Below are 20,762 nucleotides of genomic sequence, written 5' to 3' on the forward strand. Positions count from 1 at the left end.
TTTAAACTTCATTATGTACATACGTATTCACTCCATTGCATGGGCACTATTACTAGCATACACAACTCCTACCTCACCCTCTGCGGGGAAAACAATCTAAGATGGAGTCGACGCCCATGCGCAATGGAGTCGAAATGGGAGGAGTCCCTCTGTCTCGTGACTCGAAAAAAGACTTCTTCGAAGAAAAACAACTTGTAACACTCCGAGCCCAACACCAGATGGCGTGATGTGCACAGCATGTGAATCTGCAGCGACTAATGCCACGAACAGATGTACACTGGGTAAGTGAAATTTTCCATATATATATATATATATATTTATATATATATATATATATATATTTATGTAAATATATGCGTGTAAGGGAAATGTTCTTGTGTATATGTATTTTTCTTTACGGTTTTTGATGGGTCGGTTCTCACCTGTTTGCCTCAAAGGCTCGTAAAAAATGAGGTGAAACTGACGACAGTACGCAGACGAGGACCTCTTATTGGCACGTTGACGTCAGACGGAGTCACGTGGAGCCGTGCCATTATGACGTCCTCGTCGGCGTGGACAGCTAGGAAGAAGACTTTCCGTCGGATGCTGGTGCAAGGACGAATTCATAAGGTGAGGAATCCACAGGTAGCTAGTGTATCCTCCAGAAAAAGCGTTACCGAAGGTAAGTAACTTGTTCTTTAGAACAAAACAATGGTGTGATTGTTTAAACTGGGAGTGGAACATTTAGAGAAGGGAGCGTTATAGCTAGAGCTGTTAGTTGTTTGTGATCAAGGGTACTGTTACATCTCCATGGGAAGGAGTAATGGCTGTGTAGGAGCAATGGCAGTGTAAATATCAGTAAAGGTGTTAATGAAGAATTAGTTAGGTCATGGATTAGTGCGCGGGGGAGAATTTTTGGTGCTTATGTTGTATACTGCGCTAATTGGATAAGGTTTTAGATTCCTCTGTGCTCTCTAAGCTTCCCAATGGTGATTCTGATGCTCTTACAGGAGTACTGTGTATTGATGTGTGTAGGTCAGCCAATATAGCGTCCCAGTTAGCAGCTGTTTGATATTTTTGAAGGCCAAGAGTATCCTCTTGTTGGAGGGTGACACTGTCTGCCTGTGCCCAGGCCGACAGATATTGCAGCCAGACCACATACCATGGCGGGTCAGATGAACGCCATCTGTGAGTAATGAGTCTCTTGGTAAGATAAAACCCAGATCCCAAAATCACACTGTGATTCTGTGTTTTTTGGCCCTATGAAAAAGACCCAGTATACATGTCTCCCAGGTGAATGGGACAGTGCAAGTAACACAGTGTAAAAGACAGTGCATAACCCCCCTCCGGTAATGCTGTAAACATGGGCAGGCCCATAGCATGTGCAGTAGATCTGCATCTATTAAGTGACATCGTGGACACTCCGCATCTGTACGGTTAAAATACCTGTTAATTTTAATGGGTGTTATAAATGCTCATTGAGTAATATAGTATTGGATTAGTCGGAATCTGGCCTTCTGTGCACCCGGGTTGGGGTTTCCAGCAGTCTAGACCATTCCTTATCCATATACAGTGTGCCATGGGTGGCCGCCCAACAGTCGCAGAGTGACGTCAGCGGTGGTGAGGTGTGACGTCTCAGTGATTCTGCCAGCAAGCGAACAAAGTACCTACCTGTTCCATACACATGCAGATATTGTAGTGTAAGGTGTGTGGGGGGGCGCCTGCGTGATTTCACCTCATGATTGTCCCAGTGCTTGTATGAGTAAGCAGTGAAGGAGGAAACCGCTGGGGAGTACCCCAGTCTCTTCCGTTAAGGCGTCATATGTGAGGAGATTATGATTGTCATATAAATTGCACAAAATATGGATTCCGGCAGTGTGCCATGGTAAAAATTCCCCTAGTTATGTAGTACAAGGGCCACGTGAGGGAAATGGCCGGTGGATTTAGTGAGACATAGGCTTCCGCAGAAGCAACGGTGTGCTACGTAGAGAAATTGGGTCCAGGGCACAGGATGCTTAGCACAAGCGTAGAATAAGCTAAAAATATCGGAGAGGCTCCAGGATGGGGATAAGGTGGCCGTGTCAGCTAGATTTCGGGAAGCTAACTAATGGGCAACCCTCTGTAGCTGGGCCGCTAGGTAGTAGTTTTCGAAGTTAGGAAGTGCCAGGCCACCCTAATATGCAGCTCTGTATAATTTAGTGAGTGCTGCTCTACATCGAGAGTTGTACTGAATACATTCACAGATGGTGCGTTCGAATGAACAACAAAAGGAGGCAGGGACATATAATGGGAGATTCGGGAAACAGTAGAGCAAGCGAGGTAAAGCAACCCATTTTTAGGACGGCAACACGGCCTATCACTGATAAGGCTAGCGTCTTCCAGAAAACTGTCTGAGATTTGAAAGACATTGTGGCCCGTGTTAGGTTCCCGTCAAGTAGATCAACGTCCGAGTGATAAATCTGAATCCCAAGGTATCTGAAAGTGTCTGGTCCTCAGAGTGGGGAAGGGACGGCAGGGAGCAGGTCAGGGTTAGGCATGGAAGCTATATATGGGAAGATACATGAATTAGACTAGTTGGCTCACAGGCCAGACATTGATGCAAAGGTGGAGAGTTTGGTGATTATGGAAGTGGGACGGTGAGATAGGTCCTGTAGATAAATAAGGAGGTCCTCTGCATAGAGGGACACTGCATGTCTACCATCATCTATAGTATGCCCCAGTCAAGGCCCTGTGCTCGTAAAGCGATCGCCAAGGGTTCTACAGTTAGGGCAAAGAGAAGAGGGGACAGAGGACAACCCTGCCTTGTGCCCTTCTCTATATTTATGGGAGTAGACATAAGGGGCCCTGTTTTCCTCTGGTTATGGGCGGACTATACAATGGATGTACTATTTGCATAAATCTGTAGTCCAGTCCAAATTTTGTCAAAACCTGAAGCAGGAAAGTCCACTCTAACAAATCAAATGGCCTCTCCAGATCCAGCACAATGCAGCTGGCCTGGGGCCACTGCAACGGGCATGCTTTAGTATGTGAAAGAATTGCCTTATATTAAGTGATGTGTTGCGGGCAGGCACAAATCTATTTTGGTCCTCATGGACCAGAGTGGGGACCAGGGGCAATACTGGGCAATATTTTATAGTCCGAATTCAACAGCGGCACAGGTCTGTAAGAATGAAGATGCGTAGGGTCTTTATGTGGTTGTGCAATGAGGTTAGAAACGTCTTGAATAATGTATCTGGGAGGCACACAGTATTCAGCGCCTCTATGTAAAGTGCATGTAGTTTGGGTGCAAGTAGTGGTGCATATGCCGAATATAATTCTGATGGTAGTCGGTCCGGACCAGGGGTTTTCCCTGTAGCAAGGGCTTTAATGGCAGTTTGAACTTCCATTAAGGTGATAGGTTTGTTAAGTACTAGCCTCTGGTCCGATGTGGCTTGAGGCAGTGACAGCGTGGATAGAAATGAGTCATTGATGTCTATGGAGGATGTCATAGCAGATTGATATAGAGTGCTCTAATGACAATATAATGTGTTGTGTATGTCCCACTGTGTGTAAGCAGTGGGATTGTGTCTGTTCGAAATGCCTCTTTGGGGCACTGAGGTCTATCCTGTCATATCAACCAGGCCAGTAGGGAGCCAGCCCTGTCTGCTGTGGGTTGCGCCTTGACTGAGTGTGCTGTATAGTTTAGACAATGTATCCTTTCTAGGAGTTTTGAGTGTTCTTTCAGAGCTGCAGCGGTCAGTTACCTGGGTCTCGTATTGACTCTTTTTCAAGATGCAGCAGATGACGTTCTATTGCCAAAACCTCCCCATCCAGCTTTCTGCGTATATTCCAGGTCAGTCCCATGCAGTGACCACAAAGGGTCACCTTAAATGCATCCCATTCCGTGAAACGTGAGCTCACGGAGCCCTCATTAAGTTCGAAATATTCAGTGATTATGTGATTAATGGACTCCCGAAATGCAGGATCCTCAAGCGCGCCGGCTGTAGCCACCACATGGGGACCGGAGGACGACCAATGTCCCAATCCAGCTGCAGATATTGCAGGAAATGATCTGAATGAGTGTGGGCCAGATAGTCGGTTTGTGTTATGTATTGGGCAAAGTCAGTGGTGTAAAGCAATCTTCTATGCAAACATGTAGGCCGTGTGGGGCTGAGTAAAAGGAGTAGACCTTAGTGGAGACATTGCGAGAGCGCCAAATGTTAAGTAGGTTCCAGTTGCATGGTCCATTCTTGAGAGAGTGAGCATTGGAAGTTGCTGCTGTGCGAGGTAAAGGGGGAAATGAGCGATCAAGTGTTGCATCTAAAACAATGTTAAAATTGCCTCCCAGGAGCCAGGTGATCCCACTCCATTGGGTAAGGGCATCAAAAAAATCGCGAAAGAAGGAAGCGTGGTCAGTATTAGGAGCATATATATTACCGATGAGTATTTGCCTATCTTTTAGCCATCCCTTCACTACCACATATGTCATGGTTTTTGGCAGTGGTAGTACAGAGGACCTCTGTGTGTACTGAAACAAGGTTGTCAGATGTGTGAGCAGTATAAATGATAACGTATTCGTGTCTCCTGCAAAACAGAAATATGTAAGAAATCAAACAAATAATAATATATGCAATCATTAACATAACTAATACCAAAAGGGCAGCGAACAAGAACAAGTGGCCACCCATATTTAACGTTGGCGGGGAGCAGATGTGCATTAGGTCAAAGCGTTGCAGTATTTGACGTGAGAAGGAAGCCCCCGGTCTTCGGGGAAGTTCTGGCGCCTGGTACCCAAGTGGTATCCATGTGCCCTGTAGGGGGCCAGATTGTTTTCTGGTATCACCAAAGTTGGCCACATTTCTACATGGTGAACGAGAGTGCATCATTGCCCTTGTCAGGACAAGTAGGATGGCCACTTTGTGACAACAGTATGGAGGGTGCAGGGCTGATTCAAGTGTAGGAGTATATCTTAGGACGTATGCTGGGCTGTGGCACAATTCAGGGAGTCATAGTCCAGGAGTAATCAATTGACAAAATCTGATGTTTGTGGGGTGTCCTGTGGTAGGGGACATTAATCAGATCCAGAGGGCCAGGTGGCAACAGAGCCTTCTTCATCAGACGATTGATGTTTCACAGTCTGGAACAGCGGAACATGTCAGTGATGGCAGCTGTTTTTTTAAGGGCCTGTCAGCATTCTGCAATAATTTGTTCTAGGCCAGGGGACGTTTCAGAAGAACAACAGGATTTTGGTTGGGCTCCTCAGTGTCTGCATTGGTTGCTCGAAGTCAGGGGACCTTTTCTATCGAGTCTAGATGCTTCCAGCCATTTCCATGTGTCATCTGGAGTAGTGAAGAAGTGGGTAGTGCCCTCCATGACCACACGCAGTCATGCTGGAAAGTGGAGAGAGTACTTTAAGTCCAATTCCCGTAGCTGACGTTTCACAGCTTGGAAGGGGCTATGCTGGCATTGTACCGCTATTGTATAGTCTGGGAAAAACATTATCCTGGTATTGTCTGTATGAACCTCAGAAAGAAGGCGTGATTCATGCAGCACTGCATCCCTTTCACGGTATTGTAGAAAGCGAATCATGAGTGGAAAAGGGTTTGGTGAAGGCGGGTGTCTGCGTGATGGGACTCGATGAGCTACTTCATTTGAGAAGAATTGCGACAATGATGCTGGGGGAAGCAGTGCATGCAGCCAAGATTTCACAAATTTAACTGTGCCATGACCCTGTACTCCCTCCAGGAGTCCCACCACACAAATATTATTTCTGCGGGATCTCCCCTCTGCATCATCATCACGTTTGTCCAGAGTGTGTACATGCTCCAGAAGGCTTTGCAGATAGGATCATATACTGTGGAGTTTCGGTTGTATTGTGTCTAGGGTTTGTTCTGCTGCAGTTACCTTCTCTATGAGTTTCCAGTGGTTTGCATGCAGCAGGGTAAGGTCCGATGCGACTGTCAGTTTTTGGTTCCAACGAGTATCGGAATTGTTCAATTGCCAAGTACGGAATCCAATTTGGCTTCCAGGGAAGCAGGGCTTTCGGTAAACTCCTGTTTATCTGATGGAGGCACTGATGTTGAGGTCAAAACACCATGGCACGAGGTAACATGTTGATCAGTTGCCTGTGATCTCCCTGTTGCAGTCCCACTAGGCATAAGGTGAAGTGGAAAGAAGAAGTGCAACTTGAAGTGTCTGGATCAGGGTGGTGGTGGCTTCAAGAATGGTGCAAGGTTATAGAGAATACCCAAAGAGTCTGTCGGTATTGTTGTGCCCCTTCCAAGCCGGTGGTGGTCTGCAAATGCAGTATCAAGGCCCTATAGATGTTTTGTTACCTCTCCACCTCTGAGGAGAGCGGTCAGTAAGATGAGGTGAGGGGGAATGGAGCGCAGCCCAGCCTGGATTTTCCCATGTCTAGTCGTTGTGGCGGAGAGGGGAAGGTGCAACAGCAGCCACGCAAGCAACAAAAAGGATTCCTGCTGCAAAGGCCAAACCAGCAAGTAAATGTAGTGTGTGAGGCTAGTGTGGCAGTATCGTGCTTTTTGCACATGCTGCACGGATGAAGGGGTTTCGCTGGGACACCATAAAATAAGTCTCTCAGTCTTGTTGTGAGCGAATGCTTGCAGCAGGTCATACGCTGTATGGGTTACAGTGATTCCCAGGCCGGACCCACCCGTTTGTTCTTGCCGTGCAATGAAGTCTGTTTGTGAAAGTAGCTGGAGGCCAGGCATCAGATATTACCAGGCACAATCAGTGAGAGCAAGGGCTCATCAATCTGCGCCTTAATGATGATAGTCGGAGCAGGAAATCAGTGGCAGGCACGGGGGCACCCCAAGCCATTTGTGCTGCCCTGCCCTCCATCGGCTCCCCACAACATGTCTCATGGCTACTTCGCCCAGGCGGCAGCCCTTCAGCGCCAGGGGTAGGCAGTTTGGATGTTCACAAAGAGCCTGGGCCCGCATCTGACCCCGGTGCTCAATGCGCAGTCACTGTTCACCAGCAGTGCATCCTCCGAAACTGCACCAGGCGCGCCTCACCTCTGCTCCGGGTCCAGCAGCAGTAGTTCGCGGGTGCAGATCTCGCCACCAGCGCCCCTCCTGCCCCGGTTCTCAGCTACTGTTGACCACTACTGTTGGTGGTGCTGCATCAGCTTTAGCTATGGCTGCCACCCAGGCTGACAAGTAGTGCCATGCAGTAGAGTCAGCATAGATGGCAGCGCTTCAGCACCAGGTACAAGCGAGCCGGGTGTTCCCAAGGAGCCTGGGCCCGAACCTGACCCCTGTGCTCCGCACATGGTCACTGCTCGCCAGCGGTGCATTCCCTAAGACTGCAGCAAGCATGTCTCACCTCACATGTGCGGGCCTCACCTCCAGCGGTCCCCCAGGTCCTCCGCAACCACTATTGCTTGGAGGTTCTACGTGTGCTGTAGCTATGCCCACCACCCTCTTGGCAACAAGTAGCGCAACGTAGTGTAGTCAGCCTAGGCCGATTACAGCTCCAACAATGCTCTTCCAGCTGGCTGGCCTGCTCACAGTGGCACGCGAGTACCGTTCTGGACCGTCCCCTGGTTCAATGAGAGTCCGCATGACTCACAAACTTGGCAAGGCAGGAGTTTGTTATTTAGGCACACCAGAAGGAGGATTATGCTTGCTTGATGGCAAGCTCAGCCCATACTTTTGAAGGACAATGGGGTGTCTATGCGGAGCCGTTTCAAACACGTCCGCCATGTTGCCTCTAACCAAGCCCCCCTGATGTGAGAGATGTCATGTCTATGCTGAAGAGCATGGGGATGAGGAAGAAGCCAAGTGGTAGCACACAGCAGAGTTGCCAAGTCTCTGCGGTGTGTGGTGGCAAATTGACCATCTAGGTTCTTTTGGTGAAAAAGGTGCAGAGCCCCTGGATAACAGTCTCCTGTAGATGTTGGATCAGGACTGAGTATGACTCTGTGTTGAATGCTGCAGAAAGCTCGAGAAGGATGAGGGTCGTCATCCCTTCTCTGTCTCAGGATGTCATAGGTTGCTGCAATGATGAGCATCTTAGTGCTGTGGATGAGTCTGAATCCTGATTGTGTGATGTCGAGGACTTAGTGGTCGGTAAAATGTCAGGTGAGGCACCTTCTGTAGGCTTTTTCAATGCTCTTGATTAGTTGGGGTAGGAGTGATTTGGGGGGAAGTTAGTGAGTGTGATAGAGTCACCTGAGGGTTTCATAAACAGAGCGTTGATGGCTGCTCACTTCCAGATCTATGGGAAAGTGGCAGTGTTGAAAGAGGGGTTCATAATCTGGGTGAGTACTTTGCATGGGTATGCAACTTTTATTGAACATGTTGTGAGTGAATGGTATTTTTGATTTCAGTTTGTTTCCCAAGTAGCCAGGGTGTATTTGGTTTCAGTGAGCGGTAGACTGGCGGTGAGGTGACTGGGGTTAAACTGGTCCTTGAAGTTTTTGTTGATGTTTTTGATTTGTTGTAGAAGAATTCAAGAGGTTGTTCCAGAGCTCCTGGGAGTAGGTGGTGTTGTTGGTGGAGGCCATCGTGGTGGAGAATTCCTTCACAATAGAGAATATTTCCTTGCTGCTGCTGGAGCTTGTGTTAATGCTGTCCGCAAGGTTTTTTCTTTAGTGTTGGTGATGTGTCCATGAGGTGGATTTGTACGTCAATCTGTCTATTTTTTATAAATTTTAAGTTGAGCCTTCATTTTCCCTCCTGCTACTTGCAGCGTCATGTGGGCATCCCGAGTTCTTTTGTGTACCAGCAGGCCTGGGTCTGTGAACTAGAGACTTGGTTTTGTTTGAGGAGGCCAGTGTGTCTGCGCAGGCGGTGATCCATTTGATTTTTATATGAGCCTGTAAGTTGCCTGTCGGGAGGATTCTCTGTGAGGGCGGTTGCCCAGTCCTCTTCTGATGCGTTTTTCCATTGTCAGTGTGCTGTGCCTGCAGTGGTTTTTTCCTGAGGTATTGGATGTCGAGCTTGAAACGTATGAGGGCATGATCTGACCAAATGAGAGTAGTGGGTGTGTTGATGGAGATGGATGGAGATGTTGGGAAGACTGAAGAAAATTAAATGCAGGATGTGCCCCTCCAGAGTGCGTGGGTCCTGTTATGTGTTGTATGTGACTGTGGTTCTCAAGACTTTTCGAGAGGACTGATGAGTTGGGGTCGGAGTGCCCTTCTAGATGATAGTTGAAATCTCCTAGGAGGATGAAGGTGTTTAATTTGATCAGAAGTGGTGCCACAAATCTTGGAAAGGTTTTGGTGAAGTTGGTACATGGTCCAGATGGATGGTAGATCAGAGTGCTTGTAGGGTGAAGTTGGCATTGACCTGAAGTTGGAAGGTGAGGTGCTTTATGTAGTTAGTTTTAGCATCTGTGAGGGCTGTGTATCTGTAAGAGACCTTGCAAATAATGGCTGTACCTCCTCTGGGTTAGTGTTTTCGTTCTCGACTGGTGATCTTGTATCCGATGAGGGCACCCATGGTGATGTCTGGAATCGACTCTAGGTGAGCCTTGTTTCCTCAGGAATAGGTGGTCTGGTGCAAAGGTCTAGAGCAGGTCCTTGACTGCTGTGGCAGCCATGGAGATGCCTGGAATCGACTCGAGGTGAGCCTTGTTTCCTCAGGAATAGGTGGTCTGGTGCAAAGGTCTAGGGCAGGTCCTTGACTGCTGTGGCATGTCTTCCAAGTGAGCTAAGGTTAAGCAGCAAGCATGAGATTGTGGTGTTGCTGTGAGTCCGTTCAAATAGTTGGGGATTGAAGCGTTGCGGCATGTAGTGTAAGTTTGTATCATACGCCAGGTGTTGCAGGTGTGGTGACAGGAGGAGCAGATGAAGGCTTCTTCTGTGTAGCATGATGAGGCACAGTGGCAGCGTGTGAAGCGATGGCCCGGGTTAAGCGTGTACAAGAGGGAAGGGCAAGCATGGCATGATAGTTATTGTTCGGGGGAAGGACAAGCATTCCTGGGCTAGATGCAGCTCAAGCGCTCACAGGCTTGCCTTTGATGTGTATTTGGCGCATCAACGTATGAAAAGAGATGGAATGGGGCAACAGAAAATCAGCAGCAGGTGAGTATAGCACAAAATGACAGGCAACAGAAAATGATAGAACACAAAGAAAAACAGGTACAAGTGAGAGTAACGTTTAGAGAATGCAGAGCATGGGCACACAGAAAAAGAAATGTGAGAGACTGAAAAGGGTGGTCAGTTTCTGTGAAAACAGAAACAGAGTAGAGACCATAAAAGAGCAAGCGAGAACAGACACAGAAACAGAGCAAGAAAGATTAGAAGACGCAAACGGAGCCAGGAAGAACAGAAAAAAACATAGCGAGAGAGAGCAGAAAGAACTTGAGAGCAATATAGATTAAAAAAAATAACAGAACAGAAAACGAAACCAGAGTGAACATTCTAAGAAGCTGGAGCCTCAGTCAATGATCCTAAGAGGAGGACCAGTGCAGGGTTAAATAATTACTAGTGATTACTTTCTTTAGTACCTAGTAGGAAGTGTGAAAATAAATTGAAATATTCATTAGAATGAGTGATGATTTTATGTTAAGCAAGGAAGTCACTGAGGAAGTGGAGTTCTTAGAAGTTGTGGATATCAAGAAGAAGGCAAGTTGAAGCCTACCCTTTCTTTCCCTGAAGCATGCAGGCCAATTTCTTTCTGCACTCAACATAGGACAGATAAATCTAACATTTTACATTTCATCAGCTCTTTTTGTTCAATCTAGGCAGTGCCAAAAGACAACACCTGTTTGCTTTAGCATAGCTAAAGTTTAGGCTAAGACAAGCTTAACATCATTGTTCCCGTTTGTTTCTTTGAAATGCACAGTAAGTAACAAAACTCTTGGCACAACTATGCAGAGCAGTTGAGTATTGATTGTTTAGGCTCACCTGAAAGTCCTGGTGAGCCTTTCAAGATAACTTTCACTACCTAAATGTGATTGTTCAATAAAAACAAACCTTTGAGTTTGAGCCCTCATCCTCGACCTCCGTCTTGTTCTACTGCTAGGACTAAGAAAACATCTAAATCCACTTGTAGCATTTGACAAAAGTAACTGGTTAGCTGTTGGTTCCAGTCATAACTTTAATGTGGTAGCACAGCTTTACGGACCAGCATTTAGTTAACAGTGGTTGTTGATCAAGAAAGAACAGTATGGAGTGATATAAGTATTCGTGAAGGTAAGGTTTGATCTTCTTTTGTGCTTTTTTTAATAAGGCAGTGGCTTCACGCCATTGAAAGTGTGCAGTTAAGTGCAAATTCAATATGATTCACCAAGGCCCTCATATGCTGAAAAAGCATGTAATGCTGCAGTGCAAGTCTTGACAGCATTGGAGTAGCTCTGTATGATGTCACTCATTTTATTAAGCAAAGGCCATGTCAGGCTTTTCTTTAAAAACATCTTGTGGAGGGGTTAGAAGTACAGAATATCTGCACAATATGGACTGAATTTGAACTTGATTTTTAATCTTGAAAGGAGAATTGTACAGCTATTCATAAAGACTAATGTTCCATCACTTCCTATTTTTAGAGGCAGTCCATGGCAGAGAAGAATGAGGCTGCAGGTTTCAAGGCAGAAGCTCCTGAACAGAGGTAAGTGAACGACCTTTAGCCTCTTGACAGAAGAAAGGAAAGCGGCCATGAGACAGTCTGTTTGAAACTCTAGGTGAAATTGGAAGTTCTATTTTTGTATTGCATTAAGAAATATACATCTCTCATGTTACCTAATTACTAGTTAAGTGCTAAATTCTGACCTAAGTGCAAACACCGGATTTAAGAGTTGTGTGATAGTTGTCACATCCTTGCAATTTCCCCTTAAAAATTCAGGTAGTCAAACCTGACAAAATGTATCAGGCTATGAGCCCAGAAGAAGGCAAAACATGCAGATTTTGATTTATTGTTAGTGTGCCTGTTTGGGTTTTGTTCACGTTGAAGCACATTTTCTAGTTATAAACTCAGAATAGGAGGGATTTACTAAACGTACTCACCTGGGGTAATAATTTATGAGTGTAGTAAATACTTTACCGTACTCCACTCAGCTTATAAAAAGGGCATGGTATAAAAGGTCACAAAACCAGAAGTTTTTTTTTTTTACTACTGAATGATAGAAACAGCAGGGTTTAGGACTGCAAATAAATAGTAAATTTCATAGTGAGATACTCCTACATTAAAAATCTCAAAACGTGTTTAATGTTGTCATTCTCCACTGGAAATGACGAAGTGAGTATTGTGTAATATTCTTTACTGCCAGCTGATTTGACAGTTCTGTCTTGTCATATAAGGTGAATTGTGAATCTGGCAATGGAGTCTAAGTAGTGTAAGGGATGTGTTTTAACTTGACAGTCAAAGCATTGGTTTTTGGTGCTCTGAATATGCCCATGATAATATACCTCCATTAGTATATTCACACCTGGCAAAGTTGCTCTTGTAGGCTTGAGGAAACTAGTTTAACTTCAACCTGCCATCACTTAATTCATACAAATAGTTTTCACTTTCTTTAATAGTTTTCAGTCTTAATATATCTTCTGTCACAAATCACATTTTATGTATTCTCTTAAAAATGTGTCACAAAGCCAGCCAGTGTTTTGGTGTAGAAATTAAAACACGCCCTCTGCAGAAAGTATCTGCTTCCATCATGTCATTGCATCTACAAGGAGTGTCCACTTAGCCCATCGCATTAAAGGACAGATCAAGTCTTTAGTATACAAATTCTGCTTCAGTTGCTGTAAGGAGCCAAAGGGCAATGAAGCTAAAGATAGAGGCCACCTTTGAGTGATTCACTTTACCCCTCGATGAAACTTGAAATGGGTCACACAGAAACAGAGCAGACACAGCTAATTTCTGTAACCTATGGGCCAAGTGTTTATCTATCCTCTACACCCTCTACACTCTGTTGTGTAACACAGAGTCTAGAAGTTCTTAGCATTAATCCAGTGTATTTTCTATAATAAAAATAAACTTGAGGAACAAGAATATTAGCATTCTCATATTTGAAGTGTATGTTAGAGAGACGGCAGCCAAAGTAAGTGCAAATCTTTTGATATAACCTCATCTGTTGAGACTAGAGCGTCTGTGTGAAGTTCCTGAGTGAGATTTGCATCTAGGTTGACCCAGAGGCTTTTAGGTCAGTGTTTCCCAAGCTCTGGTTCAGTCGCAAGCCGATATTTGGTGGGTCATGAAAGTCCAACCAATAAACAAAGATGCCTGTAAATTCTGTATTTATCTTGTTATATTTTTTAACATAGCAATTTGTGTTTACAAACTCCTCTTGCTTTGAAAAAGAAAAGTAAAGTGAATTATGTTGCAATCTTGCGGGTTACAGAGTGTATGAAAGGAATGACTGTAGGATGTCATTTTTGCAACACTTAACAAAATGTGAATACCAGTAAATTAACTGAACTGTACACATTCAGCAGTTCAGAAAGGAAAAAATGAATTAAATTTTTGGGAATTTTGAAGTATCATGGAAGCAAAGTTTTTATTAGAATCAAAACAAATCAAGACACCTTTTCTTGATGCATCACAACCAATAAATATTCACTGAAAACAGATTCCCACTTTTATCATTAGTGTGCAATACAGTTCTATATGGTTGTGTCAGTAAAACTGTATGTCTCTGCAAATTTAGTGGCCATTTTAATGGAAATGTACTGTCTGTACATAACAATGCGCTGCCACACAACACTTTAATTACATACAAAATTGCCTGCTTCATGTCCATTAAAGCTAGAAGGGTTGCGAAGGTTTGCCATGCTGCAAAGTGGTTTGTGGTTCTAAAAAGTGTGAGAAGCACTGTTTTAGTACTTTTTGTTTGTGTTGGCAGTTCCCTAGGTCAGACACATTTCACACACACTTCACACTGCACACCAGGGAGCTTCACTGACTTTCAAGACTCCAACGTGCCTGGTTCTTCAAAATACCCACATTTACCTTTAAAGCCCTACAAAACATGGGCCAGCTTGCCTCAGCTACTGAATCTCATTCTACAAACCAGGCAGGCACCTCTGCTCTGCCAGACACCTACTCGCACACATTCCATGCATATGCAGAGCCAGAGCCGGCATTCGGGTCTTCTTCTACATTGCTCCAAAAGCCTGGAATGACCAGCCATTACATCAGTTCAGTCTCTTCAGTTCTCAAATTCTACAAGAAACTGAAAACATGGCTTTTCAAACAGATGCCTACTCACCTGCCCTAAGCCAGGCCAGATGTGCTATTGCTGGCAGTGCCAGGACACCCTCCCAGGTGATAGTGCGCTTTACAAATACACATAACATAACATAAGTCTGCAAGCCAGGCCGTGATCTCTTGTGCCAGTATCCAGTTTGCACATCTAAAGATTTGGCTTTGCATAGGTTGAGCTTAAGGTGGTTAGTGATCATCCAGACTTTGATCACAGTCAAGCATGTTACCAGTCTGTATGTTATGGTGTCATTGGGGTTGGAATTTTAGGTTGGTTTCTGTGTCATCATCCGTGTTGCAACAAGGCATTGAACAAGAACGAGTGATTCTATTCAGGCAGAGATCGGAATTGGATTTCGAAAAAAGTGCACAGGTGGTTAATTGTTTGGGAATGTCAGTATTCAAGTGGCAGGGTTCGGAGGCACAAGACAGTGTGAGTTACTGAGACTCTAGCTTGATAGGAAGTATGCAATCTAATCCAAGACTTTTCCTTGGGTGCCCACATTCTCCAGTCTGTCGAGTAGGTTAAATGGTGGGCTGTGTTGTAAGTACCACATAGGCCTAGTAGCATCTAAGTGGACGATATACTTTTATTTGCTTTAGATCATCCTTTGTGGAGACTAAAGAACCAGCCTGTGCATCGTCAAGGTGCTTTTTTTTTTTTTTTTTTCTTTCAGGAAATTCCTGCATTTGGATATTGGCTGCTTTTTCAGCTAGTTTTCCAAAGTAATATATGTTTGCTATTGGTCTGTAGTTTACAGGAGTATTTTGTGCATACTCTTCCTGCTGGTTGGTTACCTAAGGCATGCCTTCAAGTTCAGCTACTCTTAGAGCCTGTCGATGCTCCTGCCTAGACTACTGCTTGCTGTCACCCCAGAGTGGACATAAAAGATCTGGGACAGCAATCGCTGACCTCTTCCCATCCTACACAGAACAGATCCCACACCAGGATGCTCATGACTTCCAACCCAGACCCTGCAGCAGCACATGTGGAGATTGAGTGCTGGCAGCTAGAATCCTTTTGCCTTCCTAATTGAGATGTAATATGACACATCAAAAAGGTGATGGGAAGAACACTTGCAAATAGTCTAATCACTGGTAATCACTCGGGGTAGCATTGAAGCCCATCAGTTTATTTGTCCACTAAGCCACTTCAGATTAGACCACCACTATGTAAATCCCCCATACTTCCTGCTCCAGTAGCAACAGTCCAGCCTGATCTGCCAAGTCAGGCTTTCTCTGAACTGCAACACAAGCAAGCCTCTTCAGTTGGATTCATTTGTTTCTAGTGTCACACTGAGGAAAGTACTCACATCTGTGGATATGAACATGGGACTCAAGTCTGTGCATACCCTTGGCCACTCAGGAAGTTACAAATTAAAAACACAAAAGGTATTGGGGGGGAATACTTTCCAGTAACCTAGCCACTGGCAACCATTTGATGTTGCTTTCTAACCCATTATTGTTTGCCCACTATTCTACCTCATATTAGACTCACCCAAATACAGTTCAGCGTTGGTCCTCTTCCAATAGAACAACATGGCTGTGATTCCAGGATAGTTTGCCTGCTTCTACTGATAGCCTTAATAGATTCATTTTTGCTGTGCCTTTGTCATTACAGTATACTGAAGTTTTTCAGGGATAACATTTTGAGTGGGCATGCCCCTTATCTAATCATAGGCATTAAATGGAGGTTGAACAGCCACATAATCCATTTAGATGTCCCTCACACACTCCAAACATGGATTATGAAGATGCCTTATTTCCCATTGGTTTTGATCTATTGCGTGGATCGAAATATCAAGAGGTAGCTTGATTTTGTCAGTCACCTATGTTTGGTTATAGTTCTAGAGAGAAAAAAAACTCTGTTGACAGTGTTTTTCTTTAATGCCTCAGAAGAAAGTCCTTCCCTGTGTGGATTTATCCTAATATGTCCATAACTGCTGGTCCTCCTTTTGTTTCAAACTGTCCCCAGTTGTTTGACATTACTGATTGTACACACTGTTGGATTCCCTTTTCTTTTTCCTATATGCAGCAGATTGTGATCATTCCTTTTTTTGAACCCATAATTCTTTATTTGTGGAGTCACTCATAAGGGTGTTCATTCTAGTTCATCACTTGCTCATGCGCTCTTACCCCATCTTGTTCAATGATTTAGGGCCTGATTTAGATCTCGTTGGACTGGTTACTCCATCACAACGTTGACTGATGTCCTGTCCACCAAAATATAAATCCCCTAGGATAAAATAGGATCTGTATTTCAGCGGACGGGTTATCCGTCATCACTGTGGTGTAGTAACCAGCCCTCCAAGATATAAATCAGGCCCTTGGTTTACTATTTTATCTGATGTACAGATTCTGCTCTTGGAGCAACAGTGGTCTCTTATTTCTTAGGTATAATTTTTCAAGATTTTGTTCTCTCAGTATGCAACTATATTAATCAAAGCATTTCAACAGCTCAGTGGTCAGTATTTGATAATCCCTCCTTATATCAATCATTGGACCTTAGCCCACAGTGTTTTAACTATCCATTAATGTGCACAGTAGAAACAGAACATGGTTATATCAATCAGATCCTAACGTTCTAGCCAAAACAATGAAGCGAATTGTGCTCTTCCCTAGTGATTTCAATAATGATAATAGTGATGTGGTTTGTAATATAATCCTATATTTCGACTGATATATGCTGTTTGGCTTATTTCAGAGACAGTGAATACAAAAGTGCTAGCGAAGACGAATCTACACAGCTGGATGGTCAAACTAAGGAACAGCCTGTATTTCGACAACCAGTGGAGCACGCCTTTCCTCTCACCTACAAAAAATCACTGAGACTTTCCTCTGAACAAATCGTAAGCTTCCATCTATTGCTTGTTTCTTAGCGGGCCAAAATGGGATAAAAGGCACTTGACAACTCTGTTTTTCTAGTGGAACATGGCAGAAGGGCTGGCTCATGATTTACATATGAATTTATTCACCCAGAGTTAACAATGTTAGTGGTTGAGAATGACAGAACATTGTTAAACATATATATTACTGGGAAATGGTGTGCTCGTTTGTGGTATCACACTGCTGATTTTTTTTTTTTACATGTTTACATACCATAACAATCAATCAAAGGCAACCAGGGTAAAGTCCTATAATGCTGAATACTAACCTCAGAACCCTGTATCCATGTCTTACTCGAGTATGTTTTAACTACAGAGCTGCTTGAATCTGAGGGATGGTGCCAATGATGCGGTGTTCAGCGTAACCACACAGTACCAGGGCACCTGCCGCTGCAGCGCCACCATATACCTGTGGAACTGGGATGACAAGGTTGTCATTTCTGACATAGATGGCACTATAACCAAGTAAGATATGATCCCTTCTAATTCCTGCTCTCAGATTCTTGTGGGTAAACAAAATGGTAGGAGGAAGGAGGTTCACTTTTAGGGGCATCTGGGAGGGCTTCTCAACAGGCCAATGGTTCTGTAAAGTTGGTAGCAAAAAGTTAAAGTGAGTCCTATCAGATGAGCATGATATTGTCTTAATCCAGCCCTGCCAACATTTTGAGAATCACATGCCTGACAGTAAGTCTCCCTGTTTCTCTTTGGGACAGTCTGTGTATGTCCAACCATTTCTCACAGGCCTCCTGCTCTGTGAGGCAGTGTTTGACTTACATTGTATCTCGTGTAGTGGAATCTATCCAGGTCTGATCTGGTTATCCCAAAGGTATACTTTTTGATAATGGTGCGCCTCGTGTTAAATGAGTGAAGAATATCTAGGTTTACTCTGTAACCAGGTCTATTGAATGAAGATCTGACCATAACTCAATGGTAGAAGTGGCAGTTTAAAAATAGAGTGTTTTGATTGGTCAAGGCAGCTTTAGGTTTGAGGCATGTGTGGGGGTAGATACACATGCTCTGCATACTCCTGCTATTTAGTGTTGTGTCTGGATGTGTGCATGTTGTTTTTCTTCGAAGGAAGTCTTTCCAGTCACGAGGTGAAGTGACGTCTCCTTCTCAGCAAAAGTGCGCATGGACATCGACTCCATTGTTAGATTGTTTTCTCTCCACCGGCGTTGCATTCTCTCCACTGTTGTGTTCGAACATGGGTGCTTACGCTCAGAATTGAGACCATCGTCGGATCTCTCTTTTGGTTCTGCTTATATTTAGATTGTCGGTATTGTTATTGATCACATTTTCTCCTCTCCGTGCGTTGAGCTGCAACCACCCATTGAGTCAACTTCATCGCGGCTCGCAGAGGGCCTTGCCCTTTGGGACCTTTGAGCTCCATCTCCGATTTAGTTCCTAAAAGATTCCCTCCTGTAGACAGAACAAACTCAATTTCGTTTCTGTCCACATTGTCACACAAAGTACCCATAGACCGACTCCTATGGTCTGTAACTTGTGTCTCTCTCCAGACCACAGGGAAGCTGATTGTGAGGCCTATTGAGCTTTCCGCTCAAAGAAAATTCTCTGTAGCACGCCACCTTGAGATGCTTAAAGGGCAACCAATGACACCCCCAACCCCTTCGGACATCAGAATACGTGGAGGAGTACCATCCAGAGGCTTTAGTGGCTGAAGATTGGGCTTGCTCCGTCGAGGCCAGCTCAGAATCCAATCCTGAGTTTGCAATTACTAATGTGTTGATAGAGACTCATGCAGTGAGAACGCTATCCCATGCCCGCAGCCTCCAAAAGGACACAAGATTCCAGGTCAAGAGGCCTTTGGTCCACCACTGCCTAAAAGGACATGGTCAGCACTGAGAATTAAGTTCAGACGCCCAGCCCTCTGGCTCAGCGCTGAAACACCATTCAAAGCCAAACCCTTGGCACTGACAACATCTTTGGCCTCCACACCCTCCAACCCGAGCCACCTGACAGTGTCTACAGCTTCGGCACCGAGTGGATCTTTGGTGCCTTATCTTAAATCCGGCTCCAAACCAAAACCATGAAAGTCAACACCAAAAAAGATTACAGAGGGCACTATTCTCTACGGGTTACAAGAAAAACTGGACTCCAGACAAAAGCAGACCCAGATTCAACCAAAAACTAGAAGAATTGTGGCCAAACCACCACACTCTCAGCCACCACCTCCCAAAATACAGCCATCATTCCAAGAGGATTTAGATGTTCCCATTCCATCTAAACGTACAGAGATGGACAATGCCACCTGTCCTTTGCTTTCACTACCATCCTCACCACCTCCCCTACCGCCTTTTCTTCCATCACCTCCACCACCTCTGCCCTCTTCACCGCAGTCTGACATAGAGCCCTTAAATACCTCCCCCCAGGGCCACCATGGTGATGGCACTGGCCTCCCTGATACTGGGGATGATTCATTTGATGTTTCCACAGACAGGGTCCTCTGTGACTCCTGCTATGTTGACCCTCCAGGGAACACGGATCTGGACCTGTACCCCACACGCTCATCACCTCCTGATAACTCCACCACATACCAGGAGCTAATATCTAGAATGGCTACTTTTTGTGGGGTGCAACCTCCTAAGGAACCTCTAGAAGAGGATTTCTTATTTGAGACACTATCCTCTACACACAGAGGCACACAATATTTGCCTATGCTGAAAGGCGTGCTTCGCCATACAGAGGACATAATTAAGTACCCATTTAGGTAATGCATTATTACTCCAAGGGTTGATAATAAATATAAACCCTCAGACGCGGTATACATAAGCGGGTAAGTACTACCCGCGGGTAAGTGCTAGAAAAAGAGCTAACTCCCAAGTGCCCAGCGATACCCCGCCGCCTGACAAAGAAAGCAAAAAAATTGATGGAGGGGGTAAAAAGGTTGAAGCTCAGTCTGAAAACCAGTGGCTCAGCGCCAATTCAATGGACCTTTTAGCTAGATACGACTGTGCTCAGTGAGATGCGATGGATGACCTCCTCCAATAACTCCCTTCTGAGCACAGGAAAAGGAGAGAAGAATTACTAGAAAATAGTTTTTTTTAAAAGACACAAAGACGATGAACGGCATTGGAGCTCTACACACCCCTAGGTGCCTCTTTCACCACTCCAGCTACTGCAGAGGCTCCAAAACACATAGTCTGGATGCCTCCACATCATACCAGCATAGGCACAGCCAGTACTCCCTGACAACATCCTACTATAGGAGCTCCTATTGCGGAAACAACACAACAGGTATAGGCAAATGTGTTTCCCCACATGGCACCACCACTACCAACTACTTGCTTCGATTTCCCCCCGATCACACTACTCTAGTCATGGGATGCATACAAAACTTTTTACCCACCTGCCAACAGATAACAACAGATCGGTGGGTGTTGGATATTATCCAAAATGGTTATTGTCTGGCTCTTATTACCACATCTCCCAACATTCCACCTTGCACTCATTGGCTCTCCATAGAACATCAAACACTACTCAAACAGGAGGTCCCAGCTCTCCTTCTGAAAGGAGCAATAGTACCTATCCTTCCTTAATACCAGGGTCGAGGTACATCCTCATACCCAAAAAGGATGGTTTGCTGCAGCCATTATTAGATTAGACTGAGGAGGCTAGTGTCAAGGTTTCTAATAGATCTTCAGACCAAAATACTGCAGTGAACACGTTTAATTGAGCACTTTATAATTTCATAATGAGCTGAATTTCGATTTGAGAAGGTAAACATGAATTA

The 20,762-nt window shown here is 44.8% G+C and overlaps 1 protein-coding gene across 4 annotated transcripts in view; it reads left to right on the forward strand.

Annotated features, from left to right (window-relative positions):
• The window catches only part of LPIN3 (lipin 3), a 426,254-nt gene that overhangs the window by 340,242 nt on the left and 65,250 nt on the right, over positions 1 to 20,762 (forward strand). For all 4 annotated transcript variants that reach the window (XM_069243720.1, XM_069243718.1, XM_069243719.1 and 1 more), the window contains exons 13-15: positions 11,476 to 11,537; positions 16,831 to 16,975; positions 17,328 to 17,476. In XM_069243720.1, coding sequence (XP_069099821.1) covers positions 11,476 to 11,537; positions 16,831 to 16,975; positions 17,328 to 17,476 — 356 coding nt within the window. The remainder of the gene's footprint in view (positions 1 to 11,475; positions 11,538 to 16,830; positions 16,976 to 17,327; positions 17,477 to 20,762) is intronic.

This window comes from Pleurodeles waltl, chromosome 7, assembly GCF_031143425.1.
Source record: "Pleurodeles waltl isolate 20211129_DDA chromosome 7, aPleWal1.hap1.20221129, whole genome shotgun sequence".
Lineage (NCBI taxonomy): Eukaryota > Metazoa > Chordata > Amphibia > Caudata > Salamandridae > Pleurodeles > Pleurodeles waltl.